The sequence below is a fragment of the Coregonus lavaretus genome (assembly GCF_964263955.1).
Source record: "Coregonus lavaretus genome assembly, chromosome: 21".
NCBI classification, from domain to species: domain Eukaryota; kingdom Metazoa; phylum Chordata; class Actinopteri; order Salmoniformes; family Salmonidae; genus Coregonus; species Coregonus lavaretus.
Window position 1 is genome coordinate 45407172 of NC_140008.1, and position 17983 is coordinate 45425154.

Below are 17983 nucleotides of genomic sequence, written 5' to 3' on the forward strand. Positions count from 1 at the left end.
TTTCGCGAGGGAGACGATAATAATGGGTAGGATTTAGACCTTCTCTGGCTCTGTTTCACAATCCAGTCCAGTTGGTGGCGGTAAGGCACCTTAAAGTTGGTTGCCAAATGCCATATAAAATCCACAGAAGAAGAAGAAGGTTACCAAAGAGTAACTAATCCAAGATAGACCACAGCCTCATAGTGGGCAGAACAAGCAAGGAGGTGGGCAGAGCCAAACACGAGCTAGCGAGATCCTATTGGCACGTTGTAGAATGTATTTGCATAACTAAATTCGCCCCTTCCACTCCTAAACAACGCACATTTTTAAAACTTTGGCAAAGGGTAAAGTCTACAAAACGTAGTCCACTCTGTTCTTAACATATTCTAGTAATGGGAACAGAAAACTTGATTGAGATGAAATGTTTAATCGATTAGAAAATTAGCAGAATGTCGGCCAAAATCCATCTTGCTCCATCTTCTCCCACCGCCTTGCCACTGGGCTTCCTTTCATCACCATATTACCGGATGCTTCAGATTTATACACACGGTGAAAGATCTGTCTCATTGTTCTATCTGTGAGGTTACTGCTGGTGTGAGGAGAGGTGAGGCGTATCCTCAGCCAACTCCCTCCCTAGACGCCCCATTTCATTTGTTGTTTTGTGTGGTGCTCTGCTACCGTGCAAGGTGTTCGGACGAATTAGCTGTCAATCTCCAACCAAACTCTATTTAGGGTAGGTTGATTAAGGGATCAGTAGGAGTTCCCAATGAGATTAAACCGGGAGCGGCTGCAGGTTAATGTGATATTGCGAGAGTCCGCGGACTTAATGCCATTTTCAGGTGCATTTACATTAGCTTGGTAGCTAGCGTGTCAGCTAACGCTAATTTACATCACAAGCCACTCGTTTTTTTAGGTTTTTTTTTTTCCACACAAGAAACTGAAGATGTCCGACTCCGACATAATGTCTTCAACTGAAGACCGAGCCAAGGAGATTCTGAAGGGTTTTAAACTGTATCCTTTTCAATGAATGGCTTGCCCGGTTGTTCACCTAGCTAAGTTAGTAGCAGCTAGCCAGGTGTTGTAGCTAGCTGGCTCTTGCTACTTGTCTTACATTGGCGTAACTAGTTAGTGAAACTAGCTAACTAATATTGTCAGTCTGATAGTTTAACGTTAGCGGGGTTGCTATTGTCTTTCTTGGCCATCCTGCTTCTAGCTGGTTTGCAAGTTACCTAGCTAGCTAACAGCCTAACTAGCCACCACATACATCTGCAGTGTCTAGTTAACTTTGGATAAGTTGACTATCTAGATAGTTAGTCAAATTGGACAAGGCGCTATTTAGATGTGCATGTAATATGCACACATAGGTTAGGTGTTAGCTAAATGGGTGCCTTACTCCTTAGCTAGTCAGCTGGCTGGTTCAGACTGGAATTTAACTTGGGTAGCCGTTTGCTGTTCATGCATACAGAACCGTATCGCCAATTGTCTTGACATTGCCTATGACTTGTACAGGAGCATCCTTTACTACATTACAACAGCCTGCCCAGTGGCTAACTTTATTCATCACAGACAATGCTCTTTAAAATAAGTGTCTGACTGGAAGGTTGATCTGTACTGAATCTGTTGGACATAACTTGAGCTGTTGGCAGGGGAGAGTGAAATCTGACAGTTTACCTCCAGCAATCATCACCATCTTAACTCAACATGCATTTTTAATCATACCATATTTAAACCATAGTGGAGCTTGTTTACCATTTTTGATGTACCTTCCATGGGTAATGTTTTTTTCTTCTCTCCTAGCTCACGTAGAAGCCTTTTCTCCGGTTTACATAATACCGGTCCCAAAATAGGCACAGTAATGCGGACGAGAATAATCACACCTGCGTTGCTTCCACCGACTTAACATGGACAACTGAAGGCCCATCATTATTTAATTCCACTCTGTACTTTACACATTACTTGGTAGTACTGAGGGTATATTCAGTGTTGAATAGGTAAGAATCCTGACTGTTGTGACAGGCTGTGGATTTGTGTGTGTGACCTTCCTTAGTCAGGCTTCATTTTCTAGGCTGGTAATTCTTAAATCCTTGATTTGCAAGGACAGGGATTTGCTGCCTTATGGTCCTCCTCCTAACAGGTCTGGTGACTGAGTTTAGTGTGTTACCACTGCATGGAGCCCTGGCCGCATACATATACTCATTTCAGGACCTTTACAAAGAAGTTAGGTATAGGTCTTGAATTTTTGGGTTGTAGGAATGTAGAGGACAGTCAAGCTGTTTTACGTTTAAATTGATCCTCCTGAGACCAAGCAATCGATTGTACTCTGAGGAATTGTCCGTCTTTGAACTAAGAACAAAAACTCCTTCCTTCCCCTTTATAGTTAGGTAACAAGCATCAGGTTAATTGTGATTACAACATCACAAAGAAACGGCAACAGTCACAGATTTCCTAAGGTTTTTCAACAAATTAATCTAGAAGTTGTGTATTTATTTGATGAAGTGTGTTGATCAGAGTGGTGGGCTGATCAAAGTTGTCTGTATCACTGTGTGCCATATGAGTATTGGGTTGAGGTTACAGGAACTCTTCCCTGGCGTGACCGGCTTTTTGACCTGTAGGTCTTATGCAATAAAGATATTTATAGAAAGTTCTAGAAGTTGCTTCACAGCGGGGAGTATTCAAAGAAAGCACAAGGCCTGCTACAACTCAGCTTCAGTACCAATTTGCTTATTTGCAGATTGATAAGAGTATTGTGGTTGCTTTCAGTTAGTACACTTTCTAAGGCTAGCATAATATTCACATTCTGTAATGAATGTAGGTATAACCTGAAAGTGTGAGTCCCTAGTGTGCTTCTTAATCAGATGTGAAACTTTGATTCCTGGGAACTGCCTTGCGTCCATGAATAACTCAGTATTGTGTTCCATACTGAAGCCTATATTTTCTGGGTAATGTGCTGAGGCTCCTATCCTCCATAGTACACTAGTCTATTTTATAAAGCCTAACATCAGTAGTCCCTTCATTGCCCTACAGTAGTTCATTGTATGGCAAAACCTCTCAGCAGAAACTCTAGAAATTATAGTAGCTAGGTTAATTCGACATCTGACAAAGTCCATACATGACTCAGTTGAGTTCCGTTTCTTAGTATGATGGTACATTGGGCTTCCAGGCCTATACAAGAGCACGGTGCTTCAACATGGCCTCTGTTATATCCCTAAGACAGGCAGAGGCTGGCCTCTGAGGAGAATGCAGTGTGCACTGCAGCCAGCTTCCCCTGAGTGGACATGACTTGCATGTAATCTGTCCCTGAAACAAACTGATCCACAGAACTATGTGAACACAAGGACTTGCTAACCAAACAGTGGTAGTCTTGAGTTGATGCTGGGCTATGCTATTTGCTACTGCAGAAGTTTTTCAATGAGTGGCATAAACCATGTGTTTTTGACAGTTAGGCCTGTGTATAGATAAAATTGTATGATTTTAGCAACACTGCTTACTTAGTGAGATGTAGCCTTTTTCATGTCTTGTGTCTATTGCATGTGTATTGGTCATGCATGCACGTGTTTTGCATCAAGGAGCTACTCTTTAAAAATGGATGGGGCTTTAGGGAGGCTAGCATGCCCATAGGGGCTAATTAAGAAGCCTGTTTGAGTGTGTTGGGGGACCCGGGTCTAACCCCCCCCCTCCCCCCGCGGATCTCCTCTGCGTAGCACCAGGGATCTCAGTAGGTGTGATCCTGGAGACATCTGTCACCTCTTCCACCACCGGGCCTAACTGTAGTTAGCTGCAGAATAAATGTAAACTTGACATCCCTATCCAGGCCTATTATGATGTATGTGTCGTTTAGGCCCTAGTCTTTGACCTTGGAATGTACTTGAAACATTTAGCTGATGAGCTTAATTAACAACATGGAGGCCATGTTTTTTTAATAATTCACATTGAAAAAGTAGCAGCAGCAGTTCTTATTACAATTCATTCATAAACGGTTAGCTGGGTAGACTCAGCTTTGTCCCCCAGACAGTAATTGTCCAGCAGGACTGACAACTGTTCAAATCAATTAAATTGTCTAAGAGGTAACAGACAGACAACAAACCACTTCACACAAAGCATCCCAGTCCCAGTCATGTTCAGAGATTGAAAAGGGGGGCCTATACAGGCCTATGTTTTCTGAGGAAATTTCTATTAAGATGAGAGCACTGCATACTGTAGAGACTGAGGATCATTCTAGAAGGATGTGGAAGCTGCTGGGAGGGAGGCAACTGAGCTAGCTGACCCAGTGTTGGTGGGCTCACTGGGCTGCAGTCAGATTTGAAAGGTTTAAATGATTCAAAGCGCCACTAGTTTCATCTCTCTAAGACAGCCCTACTCTACAGTAGCTTGCTAGCCAAGCTCAGTGTTGAGGTTGGTTGCGTCATGTTTCCGTGACAACTTATTTTCCTACCTGCTGTTTTGACATTGACCATCATTCTATATTTAGTCAAGGCCCTTTATTAGTTTTAAAGAATTTATCCTATGTGGGGAATGACTTGACCGACACTATGCTCCTCCATTTTCATTGTTTGGCTGTTTGAAGCTGGTGCTGTGCAGGCTGGTGCTGACACCCTGTTGCTCTGTCTGTGTTGGGCAGGAGGATGAAGAGCAGCACAGATGGTTTTGAGACTGGGGACAGGGTTCAGGTGCTTCTGACATAGTACCCTCTAGTTGACACACGACCGCTATAGCTTCAGGTTGGCTTTTTATTCCCAGAGCTGAGTTTAGAAATTATTTGTTCTGTCTGTTAGCTCTTGCACCAGCTGGAGTACTGTTACCCACTTGCCTTGCACCACATGCCCTATTAGAGGTTAGCTAGTAGTAGCTACATAATCATGGGCGGCTTTAATCCACTAAAATTGGCCACTCCAATAAAGTAACATGACGTGAGAGCTGGTGTAAATGACTAGGGCCACACACGGCGGCACTTGAAGATTTTTTTTCTGGAGTATACAAATAGGTCTACACAGCTTTCACTTTTGGCTTTAACACATGCCAGTGTTTCCCCTGTATTCGCACCACCGCTGCTAAATTGTTGCTGCCACACCCCAAAAAATAAACTTTCAGAGTGAACTTAAATGACTAAAACCGGACAGTATGTAGAAAAGAGAATTTACCTAATATATTTTTTTACAATATGATCTTTGAGAACTAAAAATCACCCAATAGTTTAGTGGCAGCCAACTGAAAAACAATCATAGCTTGATGGATCAGGGTTTCCTGTTATCCTGGGTGCCACCTTGAGGAATACTGGCGTTACTTAATTGATCCCCTGAGGGAAATTCTTGCCACAAACTATAGACAAAAACACTACATATTGAAATAACATGGACAAGGCTACATTTGTCAAACCCATGGCTGTGTGTAGTATTCCTTGACTCCTGGTCTCCCAGAAACTGGATGAACCTGCGTGATGCTGAGACTGGGAAAGTGCTGTGGCAGGGAACAGAGGACCTGTCTCTTCCTGGGGTCGAACATGAAGGTACTGGCACCTCCTGGCTGGTTTACTGTCGGCTTTCCTCCTGGTGTAGAACGTGTATTACTAGGCCATATCTTCCTACCACTACCAAGATGGCCACTCTGTTCTTTTTGTGATTTTATTTTATTAAACATATAAATAAATACTGGGGTTGATGCATACAATAGGCTTTACAGACGTCAAATTGGAAATGTAAACAAAGAGATTGCTGGCAAATAAAACAAATCTAACTTTATTTTAAAGAAGCAAGGCATTCACAGCAACTCTGACCATTTCAATAATGACTGTCCACGGCCTCAGTCCTGCTTTGATAACCACTTAGGTCTAACCATCCCAGCAGTCTGGCAGTTTGTCCTCGAGCTTGAACCCTAACAATGTCAAAATTAGGCTTGTGCGATAGACCGTTTATACTGTATACCGGGGTATTTCAAAATAGACAGAATGATTTTCAATACCGTAGAGGGGAAAAAAGCAGTGCGTGCTACACCACTGCTTATAACTATTAGTTGAGTATAACATCTAAGATGTCAAATTATATCCAGCTCAGGGCTAAGTGGCTAGATGTCAAGATCAAGCGTCTTGGTTACAGCAGAGCCATTCAATCCCCTCCTGGATCAGGATCCATGTTGCCAAAAATTTTTGCATATTTTTTTTTATGGTAAAGAAAATAGAAATTGCGCTCCTTGTGTGCACATTTGGGAATACCGTATACCCCGGTATAGTACAGAAACTGAATAACTGTATGACAAGCTGGATACCGCCCAACCCTAGTTAAAATGCCCAAAATGATTATCAATTTACCTCTACACATAGTTATATCAATGTTGTGTATATTACAATCTATAGAAAATGCAGGTAGTTAGAAAGTATATTAGAATCTCTTATGGGAGAAAGTAGCCTAGCTCTTGGAAAACATCAGGCTGTTGCTTTGAGTGCAATCTATTCTCTCCTAATTAGTAGTTTGACGGTCCCATTCATTTCCTTGCAGCTCGAGTCCCCAAGAAAATACTCAAGTGCAAAGCTGTGTCCAGAGAGCTAAATTTCTCTTCGTCAGAAAAGCTGGAAAAGTTCCGCCTTGAACAGAAGGTTTTCTTCAAAGGCCAATGCTTAGAAGGTACTAGTCTATTTGATCTGTTTCAATAATCATGTTTATTATAGATGTACTCTATAAGAATACAATGTCTGTGCATAGTGAATTCAATCATTAAATGTCTCTCTACCTGCAGAATGGTTCTTTGAGTTTGGCTTTGTGATTCCCAACTCCACAAACACATGGCAGTCTTTGATAGAGGCAGCGCCAGAGTCTCAGATGATGCCCGCAAATGTTTTAACGTAAGAGGAAATCCATTTTTTTTTGGGCTTTTTGGTCATTCCCCTGCAGTTGGTTTGTGCAATTGTTTGTCAGTAGTATAAAACATGCACTCACTAGGCTACATCTTGAATAAGTAATTAGGCTACAGTGAAATATTCCTTCACTTATTTATTCTATGCCAAACTTGCAGGAAACCGTCATTTCCTTTATATGGGACTGCTTTGTCTCAGTGTTTGCTGATTTGTAATGTTTCTTTCTCTCCCTTGCAGTGGGAATGTTGTTATAGAGACCAAGTTCTTTGACGACGACCTTCACGTCAGCACCTCCCGGGTACGACTTTTCTACGTCTGAAGGGGAACACATTTTTTTAATTTTTCCAGTCCTTGAAGGGGGGAGGACCAGGCATACACTGCTGATTGTTGTTTTTCAGTGGTCACAGGAGGCCACGTTCGAAGGAGTGCATTTGTCTTCTACAGTGACAGCAGCACTAAAGAAACCAAAATCCAACCAAGTCATCAAGATCACACTGGCTTCTTGGCAGACAATTGTTTTTGTATGTAATATCTATATATATATATATTGACAATGCTTATGACAAACAACCATGTAAATTATTTTATTTGTACATTATTTTTTTCCTTGTCATTCCAGAAATGTAACCCTAAGATGGTACACCGCTCTGTCACCTTGCATTTTTAATGTTTGCTTCCAGTTGATGTTGTGGTTGCTGATGTTCTCATTGTTAGGATTTTTTTTTTAGCTGTAACTAAATCTGTAAAATAGACTGTTTATTACTACAATTAAAATATGTCCCAAAAAAAACATTGCTTTCTTTTTTGTAGTTGAAGTTTAACTAACTGAATGATTAAGTTGTTCATGCTTAAGATATTTTGTCTCCTGAGAGTACAAACTTGCCAAGTAAGGCACCTGTATGAAAATAGAACTAACCAGTTCTTCATATTTTAACTACAGCCACTCAACACTTTAATAAACCTGTGGGCTGTTAAGGGTAGTCTTAGCGAAATGACAAGCAGCGCTGCAGATCTTGAGATGCAAGACTTCACACACAGTGTGGTAGTCACAGGACCAAAACAGTGGAAGTTGAGCCTTGCGCTTCAAAGCTCTTGTTGTGAAAATTGACCCCACTATGCTGTTTACTTTCTGTATCTATACTGAACGAAAGTATACATGTAACAATTTCAACGATTTTACTGAGTTACAGTTCATACAAGGAAATCAGTCAATTGAAATGAATTAAGCCCTAATCTATGGATTTCACATGACTGGGCAGGGGTGTAGCCGGGGGGATGAAATAGGCCCACCCACTTGGGAGCCAGGCCCAGCCAATCAGAATGAGGTTTTTCCCCACAAAAGGGCTTTGTTACAGACACATACTCCTTAATTTCATTAGCTGTCCGGGTGGCTGGAAGCTGGAGGTGGAGGTGGAGGTGGAGGTGGAGGTCCTGGGCTGGCGTGGCGTGGTCTGCGGTTATGAGGCTGGTTGGACGTACTGCCAAATTCTCCAAAACGACATTGGCTTATAGTAGAGAAATTAACATTAAATTATCAGGCAACAACTCTGGTGGACATTCCTGCAGTCAGCATGCCAATTGCACACTCCCTCAACTTGAGACATCTGTGGCATCGTGGTGTGACAAAACTGCACATTTTAGAGTGGCCTATTATTGTCCCCAGCACAAGGTGCACCTTTGTAATGATCATGCTGTTTAATCAGCTTCTTTATATGCCACACCTGTCAGGTGGATGGATTATCTTGGCAAAAGAGAAAAGCTCACTAACAGGGATGTAAACAAATTTGTGCACACAATTTGAGAGAAATACGCTTCTTGTGCGTATGGAACATTTCTGGGATTTTTATTTCAGCTCATGAAACATGTGACCAACACTTTACATGTTGCGTTTTATATTTATGTTCAGTATATGTCATATCACTGAGTCTACCTTTAACTTTGAATGTACTCCATTGAACGCAAGCCCACGAGGGCAGCTATGTAATTTCTAGCTGCATTGAACTACAAGTCCCTGAAAGCCTTTCACCTGAATGTGCAAAGACAAAGTTGTGTCTGATGACCATAGAGAGAGAGGGAACTCTTTGTAGCTGTGTCATTATAGCGTCTGTGACAGCTCAATGGCGCTGCCCGTGCTATCTCCATTCTGAAGTAGTCAATGTTCTTCTTCATTGGCTGATCCCTTCTAATGACCCGGTTGGACTTGACTCTGACAGGGTCACCAGGATGGATCAGCCAATGAAGTTGGAAGTCCCACCTAGTTGACTACATCAAAATGGTGGAAGCCCTTAATGGGATTGCCCATGTTAATACAGACTTTTGGCCACTAGAAGCCTCTATCATTCTCTATGGTGATGATACGTTCATTGGTGACGACCTTGGATATCCACTGCAAGCATGGCGAATAAAGAGCCTAACGTGAGTATTTCAAATACCAACCACACTTACTAAAGACAGTCAAGATATACCTTATTATTGTGAAATTACTTTGTATTCTAGACAAACATGTGTTATTGCCTTATAACGTTAGACTATGCTTTAAAGAGGAGATCGAGGTAGCTAACTTAGCTAGCAAGCTAACGGTGTTAGCTAATAGCTAGCTACGCAGGTAGTTTTCTGACTTGCCTATCCTCAAAGCTTAACAATGCCAGCTTTCAAACTATAGATAGGTATTTTTTTTAGATTTCATATAGAAGTGAAGGTTTGCCAATTTAGGTAAACTGCTCCCTAACCAGCTAGAAACAGGCCAGTTCTCATGTTGCATCACATGTTGCTAGCTTGAATGACTGATAATATTAACTAGTCAAATTTAGCTAGGTAGTTTCTTGATGAATTATGGGAAAATATCGTCATTTGGAAAAACCTGTGTGAATGTATGTGTGTGTATGCAATAATGTGTGTATGTAATAATGTATATATGTAATAATGTATATATGTGTCAAGTTTGGATACTTGAAAAGGAAAGCCGCACACTCTCGGAGCTCAGATGCAATAATTTAATATCCTAATAACCAACGTTTCGACAGACAAGCTGTCTTCATCAGGGTATAATGACAAACACTGCGGGTCACTAGTTTATATAGTGTCAAAGGACACACGCAGGTGTCTGTAATCATGGCCGGGTGTGGCCTAATAGCATTGGTTAATTCACAGATAAACAACATACAGAAAACATGGATAGCATACGATCATAGATACAAGTTGGCTACATAGGCCCACAAACATTTGGATACACCGACTCATTCAAGGGTTTTTCTTTATTTTTACTATTTTTTCCATTGTAGAATAATAGTGAAGACATCAAAACTATGAAATAAAACATATCGAATCATGTAGTAACCAAAAAAGTGTTAAAAAAAATCAAAAACATATTTTATATTTGAGATAAATAATAATATAATATGCCATTTAGCAGATGCTTTTATCCAAAGCGACTTAGAGATCCTTCAAAGTAGCCACCCTTTGCCTTGACAGCTTTGCACACTCTTGGCATTCTCTCAACCAGCTTCATGAGGTAGTCACCTGGAATGCATTTCAATTAACAGGTGTGCCTTGTTAAAAGTTGATTTGTTGAAATGTCTTTCCTTCTTAATGCATTTGAGCCAATCAGTTGTCTTTTGAGAAGGTATGGGTGGTATACAGAAGATAGCCCACATTTTGGTGGTGGGGGGGGGGGGGGGTTACTACATGATTCCATGTGTGTTATTTCATAGTTTTGATGTCTTCACTATTATTCTACAATGTAGAAAATAGTAAAAATAAAGAAAAACCCTTGAATGAGTAGGTGTGTCCAAACTTTTGACTGGTACTGTGTGTGTAATATATATATATATATATATATATATAACTTTTTAGGAATGACATTACATTTACATTTACATTTTAGTCATTTAGCAGACGCTCTTATCCAGAGCGACTTACAGGAGCAATTAGGGTTAAGTGCCTTGCTTAAGGGCACATCGACAGATTTTTCACCTAGTCGGCTCGGGGATTAGAACCAGCGACCTTTCAGTTACTGGCACAACGCTCTTACCCACTAAGCTACCTGATCAGGCGGCTTTGCGAGGCTAGGTGGGTGGCTTTTGATCACTTTATTGGATTCCTCATGTCTTACTCATTGCTAGGAGGAATTATGGTCCAAATCGGATGCTAGGTACTATATTTATTGACGACCATATGAATCCAATAAATAAAAACAATGGGCATTTTGGGTGCAATCAATTAGAGGCCCAGTGCAGTTAAATATGAGGTTGGAATAACACCGTGAAATTATGATAATGCCCTTCTAGTTTAAGAGCTGTTTGAAAAGACTATACCCTGATGAAGACAGCTTGTCTGTCGAAACATTGGTTATTAGGATATTAAATTATTGCATCTGAGCTCCTAGTGTGCTTTCCTTTTCTTTTTGAACTGTTTGAAAAGACTGCCTGAAATTTCTGCCTGGGATGGAGTTTTGGCCTGCTTGGTGACATCACCAGGCGGTAATTTAGTTAATAGACCAATAAGATAGAGTTCCAAACATCTCTGCCAATAACAACTAGTTCAGGTTTCCCTTCCCCACTGGGACCACTCCCCAAATTCTTGCTTGAGAAATGGCGCTTTGCTAAGAAGCTATTTTTGTTTATTTTTGACCATTTTAATTTAAAACAATCACAGTAATGTACTTAATTGTCACCCAGAAAATATTTGAGTTTGAGATAAACATGGCTGCATTGGACCTTTAATTTCTCAGAGATCAAATTATATTTCAACAAAACAATGTTTCAGGAATGCCAATCTTATCCGTTTCTAACTACAGAAATGATTACGGCACAATCTGAGATGGTGGTTGTGGAAATCCTCTTACTAAGTGCTTTTTGAGGTGGAACGACCCTCATCCCTGTTTATTCAAGCTGAACCCAGAAATCGCACACAACAGCAAAGGGAATGCGTGCAGGATTACACTTTTTGCCAAAGATGATTGCATGATAAGCTGTGGCTTGAGTAACTTTCATAGACTCCAAATTCATAATCACGGCATAACTGCGACAGTTCTGGATCACATAATAATAATAATAAATTACATTTGTAAAGCACTTTTCATTAAACAGAATAATCTCAAAGTGCATAAAATTAATTTAAAATCAAATATAAAACCATTTCTTGGGACAACTAGACAGGGCAACTGACACAAAGAACACAGCTGACGCTATAAGTGACAAGGACACCAAAGAGCCCAGCTATCTTTATCGAACTCTGCATTGTTGGAAAAGGACTCGTAAGTAAGCATTTCACTGTTAGTCTACACTTGTTTACAAAGCATATGACATGGCGGCCGCGGTGTAACTTAGAAGTAGCCCAAAAACCTGCGACCAATACATTTTAACCCGCGACATCGTTTTCAAAGTACACCAATTTGGTCATGGCAACCCTGTCATCAGACATGCAGGTAGCTGAGAACGCTCAACTCCGCCTCCATATAAGAAAACAGAGTTGCGCGTTCGTCAGCTAACATGCAGATAACTTGCATATCAGTTTCTACGTGGAATACATTGTTTTAAGTGCTGCTTAAACTTGGATAGTTCACATGCTCATTCATTACTCGATGACCTGCACAATCCACAGTTCCATAATACTATAAATGGTCAAAAATATTTCAGATGGAGATGAATGACACTGACAGGTCCTAGCCACAGTACCCATTAAGACCACCAGATGGGGTAATGGTGTTAAATTAGCTGGACCATCACAACAAGCCCTCCAAAACACTTAATGTGCGGTCTATTACTGACCTGATGATAAATAAGCTTTATAATATTTTGTGAAGAAATAAGCTCTGTTCAATAGCAACGACACCTGACATTACATTTTTGTTCGTATTCCCAGCGGTTCCTGACAAACCTGAGGGACCTGGCCAGTCGTATGTCTGGCGCGGGGGGCAAGGGAGCAGGAATAGGTCTCAAGCTGCTCATTGGGGCTGGAGCTCTGGCCTATGGCGTCAAAGAGGCTACATTCACAGGTAGGCCTAACCTAGCGTATGGTAGTGAAATGGGTAACACTATTATCACGATCATGAGTGCACCCCTCTAACGTTGTGTGAAATGGTTTGTTCCCAGTGGATGGAGGTCAGAGAGCGATCATCTTCAACAGAATCGGGGGGATGCAGATGGACACAGTGCTGGCTGAGGGACTGCACTTCAGGTAGGCCTACACTGTCTGACTCTGTCCAGGGGTTTATAATGAAGCCAGGGTTGTTATGTTCAGTTTGCTCGACTTAATGCAAAGCTAAATTCACATGACCATATTGAAACTGAACTATTTTTGTTGTTCTTCAGGATACCATGGATCCAGTACCCCATCATCTATGACATCAGAGCAAGGCCCAGGAAGATTGCTTCACTAACTGGAAGCAAAGGTACATGATTGCTGAAATAGGGGGATTCATTGAAATCCAGTATGGATACATGTAGACCAATACATTATGTCCAGCAGATCAGTAAAGATTTGAGGCTTTCAGATCAGTAAAGATAGAAGATAAGGGGAAAGAAGATACAGCCCTGACTTCTCTCTCCCTGTCTCTCCTACCTCTGTAGATCTGCAGATGATAAACATTGGGCTGCGTGTGCTGTCCCGTCCTGTGGCCGCCAACCTGCCCGCCATGTACCAGCAGCTGGGGAAGGACTATGACGAGAGAGTACTACCCTCCATCGTCAACGAGGTGCTGAAGAGCGTGGTGGCCAAGTTCAATGCCTCGCAGCTCATCACTCAGAGAGCACAGGTACTGCCACACAGTCTCAGGATTATATGGGACAAAGGTTGTGTACCTAGCCAGTCTGTTTAAAAAGCGACTACCCCTAAAAAGCAACTTCTCGTTTTGAAAATGGCCTATGTGGCATCAATGGTCATTAAAAAAAAAAGATTATAGTGTCAAAATATACTACAAAGTGTAAATAGGATAATTTTGTTCATAAAGTCAGTCTCGTCCAAAACTGAGATTTGGGAGATAATAGGAAAAAATGGAATGAAGGGTACTGTAACAGTTTTCCTTTGGTTGGGTTTATTTCTATCCTACCCACAGCTGGCAGCACCCAAGTAATCATCAATTCGGAGCGCAGCTGCACGTAACCCAATCGTAATGCCCATGGTCAATTTGGTTTGACATTCGATATCCCTATGGGGATAGTTAGGGACCATTAGTAAATTACACAATGTACATGGGACAATATTTTCAAATGTCAATAGCTCCAAATTTCAATGAGTAGGTTTACTAATAATTTGATATTAAACTGATTATGTCAGTAGGCAGATTATGCAATAGTCATGTAAACACCTTACTCTGCTTATCTTAATCAGTGTGAGGTCAAAATCGAAGTAAGCATACGCCGATTAAAAACCTTGTTTTCTGAGCAATTTTTTGAATTATTACGACATGTAAACACCTTAATCGGCGTTCTAGCGGGGTGCATTTGATCTGCGCATGTGCTAGCATCAGCCGAGCGAGCCTCCGTCTTTAGCGCGAGTGAAGTGAGTTCGGAACAACAATGTGTGCGTCTTAGAAGTACTTTTCACTTACAAACTCTATATGTCTGAACAAAAATAGCATGGTCGCTGTGATAGAATGTTTATTTTGATTTGCAGATTTTCTGCATTTATCAGCGTGCCATCTGATTTCAGATGTGTCCATGTAAACAGGATTATTAGGGAAATTGTTCTTCTTCCAAAGCATATAAACGTTTTAATCGAACTATTATATTAATTCGACTATCCACAATAATCTCATTGTGTGCATGTAACCGTAATCATTGATTTTAAAAACCTCAAACCAACTATAAATTCATATACAAATATTGAAAGCATTTAATGAGACAACTAAAATATGTGCAATATGAAAATATTTTCCCATTTACATTGTGTGATTTATTGACGGTCCTTAACTAGCCACAGAGATACCAACTTTGCCATGGTCGCACACCAGCTGGCTATAGCTAATTGGCGAAAGAAGTTGGATAGCTCTAGCTAGCTAGTCTAGGGGACTTCGACAAAAGACCTGGTTAGACTGTTTTCATGTTGTCTAGAAGGGACACCTACATTATCCCCCGAGACAACTCTCGTTTGGCTTCAGTCATGGCCGCTGCATTTCTTAATGACCAAGCTGGAAAAACGAGGCCAAATCAGGAAGTTCAGCCCCCTTTAAAAAAAAACAAAATAGAGTGATGTGAACCAATGCTTATTTTTAGCCCTTTTCTTGTCTATAACCGTCTGTGTGCTGTGTTCCTTTTGTGTAGGTGTCATTGTTGATTCGCCGAGAGCTGTTTGAGAGGGCCAAAGACTTCAACATTATCCTGGACGACGTGGCCATAACAGAGCTGAGCTTCAGCAGAGAGTACACTGCTGCCGTAGAGGCCAAACAAGTTGGTATGTACCTGCCACAATGTGTGCGCATGTGTGTTGGGGATGGTGTATATGGCTGTCTGTGGATGCATACTTGCCTGTGTTTTAGATTTTGTCTGCATATGTGTGTGGGTTAGTCAATGCGCTAATGTGTGTTAGTAGATTGCTTGTGCCTGCATAGAGTTTAAACAAAGCTTGTGTGTGTCTCCGCAGCCCAGCAGGAGGCCCAGAGAGCCCAGTTCTACGTGGAGAAAGCCAAACAAGACCAGAGACATAAGATTATCCAGGCAGAGGGAGAGGCAGAGGCTGCCAAGATGGTAAAACATTAACCTCACCACAACCTTTGGACGACCTGTCCCCTCGTCTTCACATGACCTTGCACGACCTCAAACACCAGGCTGATTATTCTAGTCAACAATTGTTTTTTTATTGACTTTAGCATGTTAAATGAATTACAAATTCATTCATACATACAAGCATTCATTCTGTCTCTTTGTGTTGTAGTTGGGACAAGCAGTGACAAAGAATCCTGGATACCTGAAGCTTCGACGAATTAGAGCTGCCCAGGCCATTGCTAAGACAGTGAGTTCTATACAGCGTTGTTCCTATATAAAGGAACTGGATATCAATGAATATGTCATGATAATTGTTCAGAACTACTTGATTAATTAGGCATTGAGGAAATAGTTAATCATCCTCAGAGGCTCTGTGATGTTATTGTCCTAATCAGACATTGTTCCAGTCAGAATGGGGTCAATCATTTTAGCAGGCTGTGTTTGTTGTGGCTGTTTGGTTCTCATTGCAATGGTAACCCACAGTGCAGTTAGCTGGTTATATCATTATCAATAAGGCTGAGGAATGTCTGTTTCCCTTATGCTACGAGCTGCTACGAGACTAGCTATGTGACGCTGTGTCTGTCTCTGTGTATTGTCTTTCAGGTGGCAACGTCCCAGAACAAAGTGTACCTTTCCGCAGACAACCTTGTCCTTAACCTTCAAGACGACTCTTTTAACAAGTATGTTTCTCTTAGCTTCACTCTCTCTTAGCTTCATTCTCATATCATCATGCCCTAGTCTGGCTCTGTCCTCTCTTTCATGGCGCTACACCGCCCAGATGGTTTGTTTCAGTTGCCTCAAGCAAGGTTAGAGCTGAAATATTGAATGTTCAGTTTCCTGCACTATCACATTTCCCATGGAAAAGTAGGAATTCCACCAAATTCCCTAAAGATGCCCTGAGTTTTTTGAAGCGGCTCCATACTGGCATTGATGGTAGCTTGAAGATAACCACATTTTTAGCAAAACCATGACTAATGGCTGCTCTTCTCACATTGCCTCCAGTGTGCATGCTGTGTCATTTTCACAGCATAGGCCTATGGCCACCAGGGGTGTTCATTTAAGCACCAAATGGAAAACCACAACTGAAACAGGGAGGGACTATCTGGACTTGTCCAATAAGAAACACTACTTGTCCTTACAAAACGTTTTTTAAAAGTTTTGTTACGTGTGCGCTAATGAACACGACCCTGGTTTTTGCTTTCCATGTCACTGATTTTGCCTGGTCACTGGAATGGAAATGACTAGTCAGATTATCACACTGAAATAGTTCTCGGCTTATTTTAATGCTGCCAAGGATCTTCAATGTCCATACGTAACTGATCATAGAAACTGACACACAACCTGGTGCCAAATGCCTGTCATTCATTCCTCATACATGTTATATTATTATACAGTTGAGAATAAGACCGAAAAAAACCTGGGAGTACCATATACCATATGTTCAGCAAAGCAACCAATCCATCCCATGCGTATTGATGTACTTTTGACTGAAATCAGTCTTGTCAGAGTCTGGAGAAACCGTCAAAATATGACTTATTTTTTTTCTCTCAGATGCTGTAATCTCTCATTGTATCATCCCTGTACGTTTTAGAGCACTTTAAATATACTATGGATTTACATTTTTATACTGTATCATTAACACGTACAACCCCCTTTGCTTGTGTTTCAGTCTATCACTGGGAAAGAGGTAGGTTGTTGAAGACTCTAGCATTCCACCTGTCTGAAGCTCCATCCACAGCTAAAACCAGTCGGTCTCTCTGTCCACCTGCCTATATCTCTGATTGTATCTCCAAGTGGCTTACCGACTCACTGGAGAAGACTCTAAAGCATCGGATTGCTGTGTGTATGACATGGATAGGGTCAGGCGGAACCTGCAGCGATATAATATCTTCATGCTCCCCTCCAGAAAAGATCTGAAATCAATAATGTTTGTGGGATCAAACCAAATAGCACTAGACTATGAGACATAATTGGCTGCTTTTGTTATTAATAAGTTGTGCAGATGATGCTGTAATGATATAAATAAGGAACCCTACTTGTTCTGTCTGGCCCTAGATGTGTACATGTGTTTTGAGGACAGCAGGACTAGACTCTTGGTGGATCAAATATGTCAGAGTGAAATTGGACAAAGGCTGCACTGGAATGGTGTGTGTAAAAAAAATACAAATAAAATACAAATAAAAAAATATTTTAAGATGTGCTTGTGGAATGAAGGTGAAGTTATGACTTTGTCTTTTATTTTATATGCAACTGCACTGTTTACTGCTGGGCCTAGCTGCCTATGTCGTTGTGTTGTTGAATTATGACCATGCTATCTGATACGCTTCTGCTATGGTACAGTACTACTCAGCGTGATCAAGGTCTGCCAAAAAGATTCCATCCACTGGTTTGAAGTGGAGAGGAAGGCTTTGCTCTTCTATGTATTATTACATTGTTCACCTGCAGCGGATTGAGACAT

The 17983-nt window shown here is 41.1% G+C and overlaps 2 protein-coding genes across 2 annotated transcripts; both read left to right on the forward strand.

Moving 5' to 3' along the window:
• Positions 1–734: 734 nt before the first annotated feature.
• Positions 735–7605, forward strand: LOC311149045 (retinal rod rhodopsin-sensitive cGMP 3',5'-cyclic phosphodiesterase subunit delta). Its single transcript, XM_084186146.1, has 5 exons — positions 735–990; positions 5394–5482; positions 6468–6593; positions 6706–6811; positions 7061–7605. The coding sequence occupies exons 1-5, from the start codon at positions 923–925 to the stop codon at positions 7140–7142; spliced, it is 471 nt and encodes a 156-aa protein (XP_084042272.1). The 5' UTR covers positions 735–922; the 3' UTR covers positions 7143–7605.
• Positions 7606–8886: 1281 nt separating this feature from the next.
• Positions 8887–17744, forward strand: LOC311149028 (prohibitin-2-like). Its single transcript, XM_084186125.1, has 10 exons — positions 8887–9238; positions 12686–12818; positions 12916–13000; positions 13135–13214; positions 13393–13577; positions 15085–15214; positions 15404–15507; positions 15695–15772; positions 16129–16205; positions 17195–17744. Exons 1-10 carry the CDS (start codon positions 9218–9220, stop codon positions 17214–17216), a joined length of 915 nt encoding a protein of 304 aa, XP_084042251.1. The 5' UTR covers positions 8887–9217; the 3' UTR covers positions 17217–17744.
• The last annotated feature ends 239 nt before the right edge of the window (positions 17745–17983 follow it).